This window comes from Salvelinus fontinalis, chromosome 5 (assembly GCF_029448725.1).
Source record: "Salvelinus fontinalis isolate EN_2023a chromosome 5, ASM2944872v1, whole genome shotgun sequence".
NCBI classification, from domain to species: Eukaryota; Metazoa; Chordata; class Actinopteri; order Salmoniformes; family Salmonidae; genus Salvelinus; species Salvelinus fontinalis.
Window position 1 is genome coordinate 35,885,353 of NC_074669.1, and position 10,470 is coordinate 35,895,822.

Consider the following 10,470-nt stretch of genomic DNA (forward strand, 5'->3'; position numbering starts at 1 on the left):
CTTGGGGTGATTTTAGTTTAAGAGCTAGGAGTGGCAGCAGCGTGGGCCTTCCAAGTGCCAAGGCATCCCCATCCAAAGCCCTGATGTCATGGGTGGCAGGGAGAAGGCAAGGAGGTTACCCTTCCTGAGACAGACCGTTTCTCAGATATACGAGCCAGCTAGCCAAGCCTAATGTGTGATTCAACATTAGCCCCATCACCAGTCACCACAACCACTGCTACTCTAGCTCTGCTCTGCTCTGGGGAAGCATTTATGAGTCTGTTCCTAGATGAACTTGATGCTATGGGAAATTATGAATGCATAAAAGCCCTTCTTCATGGAGAGAAACCTGATGCTGCCTGTCACATCTTTGGGATATATATTTTTTTAACTTAAGGACAGAGCAAAGAGAAATGAAAGAATGCCTCTAATGACTGATAAATTGCATATATATTTTCATTTTTTAAATAAATATTACTCTTTGGCTAAGAATCCTGTTAAGTTTTTTTTTTCCAGCTCTGAGAGAGCGTGGCAACGTACAAAGGCCTAACTTTAGGCGACAAGAGATTTGCCAGTCTGCATGCAACGCGTTCCTTAAGGGCTCAGACACACCAATAGCGTTTATTGGGCGAGATTACTTAGCAGCTCTGAACGTAATTTGTGAACCGGGTGCGCACCGATTTTACATGTCGAACTGCTTGAAAAATGTTGGCAGTCAGACGTCAACAGCGGGTGATCCCTAAAACACAGCACGCTGAATGATCGGCAGACGAACGCTAGATTCCCCGAATGCTAGACCCGCATCCGGTGCAATGTTTGAGAGCCTTAAGTCCTTAATGCAATGCAAACAGGCTTAAGAAATGTACACGGACAGATTTACAGCGGAATTTAAAAAGCCTTGTTTCATCCACTCTCCTGTTAAATGAACGGTAGCATGGTCCCCACGCATTAATTCGGACAAACACTACTAAACCTGGAAAATTGTAATTTTATACATTTCAGTGAAATGTACATATATTTGTACTACATTGACATAATGCCTACATTATTACATAGCCTATACAACCCATGGGGTGCATTGATGCATGTCTAATAACGGCACATTTTAAGTATCTTCATAAATAATCAAATTTGTTTTTCTATCAAATAACTGATCATTTAGGCACATTTTTGATACTGAGTCAAGGGAATGAGGCCTTTAGCTACAATAGGAGTTTTAAAGGATAAGTCAGATCTACAGTATCTACACCAAAGAGCCAACCTCTCTTTTTCATATCTGTTAAACTCTTGAGCCCCTAGATAGGAGGTTTTTCTCTCTGCCATGCCCTCACCTCCACTGTGCAATGTAGAGTCAGTAATTACAGGAAGGGGTTCTCCATGCTTGGCTTCAGTTTGTAATGGAGAAACTTTATGAAACCCTCTCTCTAGCACAGAGAGGGCAGAGACAAAATGAGGATATGACATGAGAGTGGACAATGTTTAGCCTCGAATCATTATCCCAACACTAAAACTCCCTTTCCCACCCCCCCCCCCCCCCCCCACCCCCACCCACCCCTTAAAAAAGAAACAAAGCTTTCTGGGGAGATGGTGTTTCTCAGAAGGATTTTAGATGACAAAGGAAAGTGAATACGTATGCTTAAATAACATGAGGTCGCAAGGGGAGAGTGACATACACTGTCACGGAAACTGTCATTTATACAGTCATTTTAGGCATTATCATCAGTGAAGCACTTGGAAACCTTTTACTGCAGCATACTGTAAAAGATGGTGCATTGTGGGAAATTGCTGTATTTCGAATGGTACTGTAATTCCACCCCACAGAATACAGTACCATACTGTATCTTTAGAGCGGCAAAAATGTTTTGAGGCATGCCTTGTAAAAGGTTATATTTGTTACACCCGTGAGTAAGAATGCAGTACCAATTTAACTCTTATGTGGTTATAATGCCCTACCAATATAATATGTCTAGGAGACAGATTGGAGTGGCAGCGAATCTTAAACTTTAACTGGATGATAGTTTTGCTGTGTCCTTTTGTTCTAATTACCCTGTAGACACTGACAGTTTTAAAGCCTCTGGAATTGCAAGTAATAAAAAATACCAACTATAGTGATCAAAAGGTTTTTGGTGCTCCAAAAAGTAGTGATGGGAATCTAACCTTAAGGTTTGAGGTATTCCAGCCAATTATGTTGAAAACAGGTTCATTAAATGAGGCTTTGATCAACACAGCGTACACTAGTGGCACCTGCTGGTCAAAACAATTTAGAGCAGTGAGATTATTATAGATGACGTCCCACATGCTGTAGCGTGTGCACATAGTAGCCTTTTTGTCTTCTACCAAAACCAAAACCAAACCAAATCAGGTGGTTGTTCGACAAAACAAAGCTTCGGACGCCATTGATCATGTGGTTCTAATAAAGTGATACAGGCATCGGCATATTCCTTCAAAGTAAACTGCTTAGCGATTTTGACACATGCCTTGGCACTCCGGTATCAAACGTAACCTCCCTACCAAAAATACTGTAATGTATTCTGTAGGGTGGAATTACAGTACCATTCGAAATAAAGCAATTCTTTCCCCGCCCACAACATTTTCCCACAATGCACTATAAATTTACAGTATGAAACGTTTCAGAGTAGTTTATTGTTGATAATACAAAATATTATATAATTTCAAGTTTCCTGTAACAGTGTAGCTCTAATACTACTGCCAGTTGCTTCACTACAATCACTACAAGCCCAAACATACAACAACCATAACTTGAGGAAAGAGACTGAGGGTAAACAAATTCAATTAAAAATGGATGCCTTATAGTGGTCGTGTGAAATTTGTTCATCTAATCCACATCCATCAGTTTTATGTAACATTACACAAGAATTGTATAACCATCAATTACTGTAAGTAACCATCAATTAAACAATAAGCCAAGACAAGTCATCATCTTCCAAACATTGAGCAATACTGCCATATAAACTTGGCAAACATCTGAGGTTATTAACAAAAGGGAAATAGGTAATTGCTATTGCATGACATACTTTACACACTGTTGTTTGGAAGTAACAAGGGGCGCGGAGTGTATGATTTATGACTTAGTGCTGATTAATAGGTGTGTGACTTTCTTTTCTTTCCAGATGCTTCAAACTGGACCCAAATTGTCCCAAAACACACATACACAATGCACGCACGCACACACACACACACACACACTACATCTGTTTCACACATATAGTTAATCCTCCACATTCCTGGACGTCTGAGAAGGCTTTTAAAGATGCACTAGTGGATGGCTGAGTTACTGTACCATGCATTAGGAGAAGAGCTGAGAAAGGGGTATAAGAGCTCAGCTATCAGACCTGAGGAGGGTGAGGACTTTTCAGAGTCTCCCTGAAAGAGACAGAGACAGAGTCCACGGGGTGAGTTTTTTCAAAGGTAAAGTGCCTTTAATGTCAACATTCTGTCCCGTTAAAATCTGCCGTCGAGGTAGTTCCACCCAAATGATTTATAGCCCTTTGACTGTTATGAAAGATTAAGAGAATGAGACTGTATCATGGCCGATTCAGAATAGCGGTTTCTTTCCACTCCTCTTTTCCAGTCTGCTGGTTGAGATGTGAAATGGTTACGAGGGGGTGAGTTTTCCTCCTCCTCTATTCCTGTTCCATTATAAAACCCCATGTGAAGAAGTTATAACTCAGCCAGTCAAGTATCTTGGATTAACATTCTGGGCTCCTGACTCTACTCTGAGAGAGAGTGGCATTCCAGAATATGGCTTTAGAAAGCTCTGACTCATCCAACCGTTGTAAATAATATCCAAAACCAATAGGGAGGACTGGTTTAATCCAAACAAACCCAGACACATCCTCTAGCTGGAGATCAATCACACATAGACAAACTGGGTAACAAGTGAAAATCCTATTTGATTCACAACAGGGCAAACCAAAATTGGAAATGAATGTCCAACGGCAGCCCCTCCGTTCCAAACGATTCAATACTTCACATAAGGCCACAGACACCATCTGGGCACCTTCCTCCTATAGACAGCCGTTATGAAGGTTATACACAGCAGTTAAAAAGGTTATATAGAGTCATAGGATGTTTATAACCTTTCACAGGTTAAGTGTGGGGAGGAGAATGATTGTTTGGGGAGGAGAATGATTGTTTGGCTTATGTCCTATTCACACGGGACTAGTATTACTATAGAACATCGGTTATGTAATTATTACCCCAGCATGTCTGTCTTTCCAGTGGACGATTCGAACAGGATTAGTTTGACCAAACTGCCCCTGTAATCATTTTCTTTCCTCATTCACAATTGACCTTTATGAAGGAAGCCTGGAAGCTCTTCCCAACAGATCCATAAATGACGCAATCTTAATTGCACTCCACACTGCCCTCACCCACCTAGATAAGAGGAATGCCTATGTGAGAATGCTGTTCATTGACTACAGGGCAGCGTTCAACACCATTGTCCCCTCTAAAGCTCATCACCAAGCTTAGGAATCTGAGTCTGAACACTTCCATCTGCAACTGGATCCTGGACTTCCTTATGGACTGATCCCAGATGGTGATGGTAGGCAACATCACCTCCGCCACGCTGACCCTAAACACAGAGGCCCCACAGGGGTGTGTGCTTAGTCCCCTACTGTACTCCCTGTTCACCCACGACTGTGTGGCCATGCACGACTCCAACACCATCTTGAAGTTTGCTGACGACACGACGGTGGTAGGCCTGATCACCGGCGGCGATGAGTCGGTCTACAGGGAGGAGGTCAGTGACCTGGCAGTGTGGTGCCGGAACAACAACCTCAACGTCAGTAAGACCAAGGAGCTGATCGGGGACTACAGGAAACAGGAGGGCGAGCACATCGACGGGGCCGCAGTGGAGCAGGTCGAGAGCTTCAAGTTCCTCTGTGTCCAAATCCCTAAAGTCTTAAAATGCGCCAAACACATGCGCCCAGTCGTGAAGAAGGCGTGACAGCACCTCTTCCCCCTCAGAAGTTTGGAAAAGTTTTACAGCTGTACCATTGAGAGCATTTTGACTGGCTGCATCAATCACTGGCTGCATCGATCACATGGCGCTACAGAGGGTGGTGTGGACAGCCCAGTACATCACTGGGGCCGAGCTCCCTGCAATCCAGAACATCTATAACAGGCGGTGAGGTAGGAAGCCGCGGAAAATCGTTAAAGACTCCAACCACCCAAGCCATAGACTATTCTCTCTACTTCCGCACGGCAAGCGGTACCGGTGCATCAAGTCTGGCAACAACAGGCTCTTGAACAGCTTCTATCCCCAATCAATAAGACTGATAAATAGCTAACAAAATAGCTACACAGACTATTTGAGTTAACCTTGTATCTTTATTGACCTTTTTGACAGTTTTGCACTGTCTATGCACACTCACTCACATATAACATGCACATACATTTATGCTGACTCTACCCACTCGCATACAAGCTGCTGCTACTCTGTTAATCTTAAATCCTGTTGCCTAGTCACATTACCCCTATACATATCTACCTCCATCACTCCAGTATCCCTGCACATTGTAAATATGGTATTGGAACTGACCTTGTATATAGTATGCTTACTTACTTATTGTGTTCTTCATATTTATTATTTCTCGTGGATTTTTTTTCCTTTCTAGTATTACATTGTTATTAATTAATTATTGCATTGTTGGGTTTTGAGTTTGAGTAACTCGAAACGCGTTAGACTGCCCTGACGAAAATAAAAAGGTGAAATGAGGTGGTCTTTTTGTCTTAAAATATACAACAATTGGAGTGCCGCCATTTCCCAATGTTCTTGAACTCAGGATTTCATTTGAAGTCATTACTCTCAAAATCAGTCAGTACTGTATCACTGAGTTTGCTTTAAAACCTATTTGATGTAAATAGGGGACTAGTAGTGGTTCTAGAACAGTTCCAACAGTCTTTTTTTGTACAGGGAGCTCTGTGAACGGTGCAACATCAATTTCTGTATACTCAGCTAAATAGCAGTCTCCCCTTTCAGCTGAACCTGCCTACGAGGAGCTGAGATGGAGAATGTGAAATCTGACACCTCATTTGCATAGGGAGTGACATGTCAATTTTTTTTGCCTATCCAGACAAAGGCTCGGTTTCTTCTGATTGTGAAGCTCAGAGCCCTGCATGGGGTATGGCATATCAAAAGGGAGGGCCTAGGGAATGCAGCACTGTAACAAATTGCTGTAAATTTACAGCAAACCTTTCCAAGTTAGCTACTGTAATTCTATATTAGAGAACTGTAAATAGCAATGCATTATGGGGGTTCAATGGCATTCTGCTACACTGTTGTACAATTATACAGTAAAGTACTGTATAACCTGTTTTGCTGTATTTTTTTTATATCTGTCTCATTAACACATTTGGATGCATGCCTTGTAAGAGGCTATATTTGTTGCACCCATTAGTGAGAATGATGTACCCCACAGAATACAGTACCATACCATTTAAAAATATAATCTTCCTGTAAATCTACAGTAACTTACTGGCTACTGTGCTGCCAGTAATTTACTGTAAGTCAGTACCACCCCATAGAATACAGTACCATACTGTAGTGATGGGGAAATGAAGCTTCCTGAACCATTGAGCATTTCCAGCCGATCGTGTTGAAAATAGATTCATTACTCGAGGCTTTGATCAACAAAGGGTATACTAGCGGCACCTGCTGGTCAAAAGAATTTAGAACAGCCATATTATTATAGATGACGTCTCACATGCCGTAGTGTGTGCACAGTGTGGCCTTTTTCTCTTCTACTGAAACAAATACCAAACCAAATCAGGTGGTTGTTCGACGAAACGAAGCTTCGGACATCACTGATCACGTGCTTCTGATAAAGAGATACAAACATTGGCACACTGCTTCGAAATAAACTGCTTTAAGATGTCAACACATGCTTTGGATATCTGGTATCAAACGTAACATCACTACCATACTGTATTTTTGGAATCTAAAAACCTTTTCCTGTAAATCTACAGTGATTTACTGGCTTCTGTGCTGCCAGTAATTCACTGTAATTCAGTACCGCCCCCACAGAAAACATTACCATAATGTAATTTTGGAACGCCAAAAACCTTTTGTGGCTGCATGGTATTGCTGTGGTCATTAACACATTTTGAGGCATGTCTTGTGCGAGGCTATACTGCCTTGTGCGAGGCTATACTTGTTGAACCCATCAGTGAGAGTGTTGTACCAATTTAAGTGATATGTGGTAGTAGTTTCCTAACTATTATGTGTATATTGGGAACAGATCAGAAGGGTATCAAGTATCAACCCTTTAATGGTTGAGTGTTTAGCCATGTCCTTTTGATTTATTTTGCCCTGTAGTCACTGCCGGTTTAGAAGCCTTTGTTAAACCCTCTACAGGTGCAAGTGACATAAAATGCTAAATATTAATTGGTGTGCTGCAATATATAATTACATATTCACTGCAAGCAATTGCTGTAATTTTACTATAATTTAACAATAAAGTGCTGTTTTGCTGTATATTTACTGCAGCATTCTGTAAATAATGTTTTTTAGACATTTTGTGGGAGGGGAAGAATTGGTGGCTCATTAACACATTTTGAGATGTGCCTTGTAATTGGCAATATTTGTTGCACCCGTTCGTGAGAACACTGTACCCATTGAACTGATATGTGGTTGTAGTGCACTAAAAAAAATGTATTATTTAGGGGACAGAAAGTGATACCAGGTCTTAAACTGTTGATGATTGACTATTAAACGGTGTCCTTTTGATGTGTTTTGCCCTGTAATCACAGCCCGTTTGGGAGCCTTTGTTAATTCCTCTGCAAGTGATACGAAACACCAAATATTCATAAATATGCTGTAATATACAAATACTTAACAGCCAAACTGCTTGCACTAATCTCATGTATTTACAGTAAAATACTGTAAGATATCATAATTACAGTAGCATTTACTTTCTTACAGTATTGTACTGTGTCATTGCTCTGCCTTTTACAGTAACTTACAGGAAGCACGTTACCATCAATATTACTGTAACGTACTTTGCACTAATGATGGGGAAATAAAGCTTCCTGAAGCATTGAGGTTTTCCAGCCAATTGTGTAGAAAATAGGTTCACTACTTGAGGCTTTGATTCACATAGTGTACACTACTGGCACCTACTAGTCACAATAATTTAGAGCAACATCATCATTATAGATGACATCCCACACCCCTTTGCACGTGCACAGCATACCTGTTGCCTTTTTGTCTTCTACCAAACCAACACCAAAGCAATCAGGTGGTTGTTCAACAAAACTTCTGATAAAGTCATACAGGCATCAGCATACTGCTTAGCGATTTCAACACATGCATCAGAGACCTAGTATCAAACATAACATCACTTTGTTGCACTAGCCAGACACGGGCACAGATATATCAAAAAGGTCTGTTGCAACAAATGAAGGAAATGTTTAAGACCAATACATCCTTAACTACAACAACATTCCCAGTAACGGCTACAGAAACGTTTTACTTGCTATCTCTGTGATATGTGTTTATTTTTTAACAACCTTAGATGAATGCACTGACTGTAAGTCGCTCTGGACAAGAGCGTCTGCTAAATGACCAACATGTGGACGTTAAAAATGTGCATTTGCAAAGCACCACTGCTGAGTATTCTTCTAATGAGCTCCACCTTCAAACTATTTGTATTTTGATCAAATGTGGCCTTGTTTGGGGGCGGAGGTCAATAGAATAATATCCAGCAGAGTGCTTTGGAAGTGATCATTTTCCCATTTACTTTTTGGTCATTTAGCAGACGCTCATATCCAGAGCGACAATGTGAACAATGTCAATGTATTAAACTAAGGTAAACAAGAATATACCAGTCATAGCAAGTAAAAAATATGATGCTACCATTAGTGAGAATGCTGTAGTTAAGCGGGATACTTGCAAGTATATATTTGTATTAGAAAATACATGTATTCTAATTAAACTGTTACAAAATAGGCAACGTTAATTGTAGTTCGGGACAGTGAAATACAAATGACAAAATAGGTATTGATAATATTGAAATACCTATATCAAATACATGTAACAGACGTACATTCTCTGTCATCAGTTATGTGAAATGGTGTCAATTTTGTACTGTCATTATCTTTATTTTACAGAATAAAGGTGAAATCTTATAGTTGTTTATAATTTGATTGTTAATATATTTAGAAAGCCCTATTGCCTCTCTTTTGATTTTTTTATATTTTCATAATATTTGTACATGTACTTGAGCTTGTGCCTCAAAAGTGAGTGCACCTCAGCAATTTCGAACAATGTTTTACCAGAAAGGTGAGTTCCAGACCTTTCTAGAACTATGCATAATTACTAGTAGTTGTTTAAGGCACTCTCGTGATAAATAATTACTTTTGGTATTACATAGATTACATTTTAGATTACATTTAATTACAAACGGAGGGACCCACACAATGGACCTCCAGCTGGGAGTGAGATGGTTACCCCCTCCATCATCACCTGTGAAGAGAAGTCCCTTTGTCTTTCAGTACTGGAGATTATAAATCAATGTTTAAATTGGCTTTGTTTCAAATATAAAAGACTTGGCGGTGAACAATACTTGAACGCCGATTATGTAGCGCCTTCCACAGATAATTTAGCTCTTGTTGTATAAAGTAAGATATGTTATTATTAATGAAGCCTAATAAATGATAACACGTTTGTTTAAACAAGTAGCCTATTTTGAAGCCCAAGAAAACCACGAATTTAATGTCCATATAACCATTTGAAAATCACCCCCCCAAAATACACGAAAAAATTACAAATACAAAGAGGAAATGAAAATTGCTGCAGACACGTCAATCGAATAAACTGATATAGGCTAGGGACCAATAGGCTAGATTTATATCACCATATTAATGGCTTACAATATTAACATTAATGCCATGAAACGTTTCGTGTTTTTCTGATGATGCGACATTACATTGTAGCACCGTAATAAAAAGTCACATTCTTACTGGTTGCAGTCATCTCTAGAACGGCTTGGAGTAGCATGATGGCCCGGAGAATGTTGAGTTGACATCTCGGAAGACGGTCGGTCACTGTTGCCCGATCAGGATACATTCCCCCGAATCTATTCTAATCCCTTTACATCCACTACAACCGTAAGCGCACGTGTAAACGTTGATTTAAAAATTAAAAGACACAAAATGTATATAACAACTGTCCCACGCAGTCGTCCTTTTCCCGTGTCTGTGTGTAATGTAAAGCCCGAAGTTCTCTCTCTTTCCCTCTCTCCTTCTCGCTCTCCTCCGGAGTCCCACTACTTTCCTTTGAGCTCTCAGCGCACGCTTCCAAAACTGCTATGCCTTGTGCGGCTTGCCTTGCACGAGCCATCTGGCTCTGATTAGGGTTGGATGTGTCGCCACCGTGTGTTGAAAATACATATTTCTTTGTGCAAGAGTCTTCAGATCGCGCCAACTGTATTTTTCACATACCGTTTATGACTTATTCATTGAGCA

General features: G+C 40.4%; 1 protein-coding gene across 2 annotated transcripts in view; it reads right to left on the minus strand.

Moving 5' to 3' along the window:
* The window catches only part of LOC129855525 (inactive tyrosine-protein kinase transmembrane receptor ROR1-like), a 175,854-nt gene extending 165,589 nt beyond the window's left edge, over nt 1-10,265 (minus strand). For both annotated transcript variants that reach the window (XR_008759519.1, XM_055923288.1), the window contains exon 1: nt 9,967-10,265. Coding sequence is in view for 1 of the 2 variants with exons in the window: in XM_055923288.1 (XP_055779263.1) it covers nt 9,967-10,072 (106 nt within the window). In the remaining variant the exon portion in view is untranslated. The remainder of the gene's footprint in view (nt 1-9,966) is intronic.
* Nucleotides 10,266-10,470: the final 205 nt, after the last annotated feature.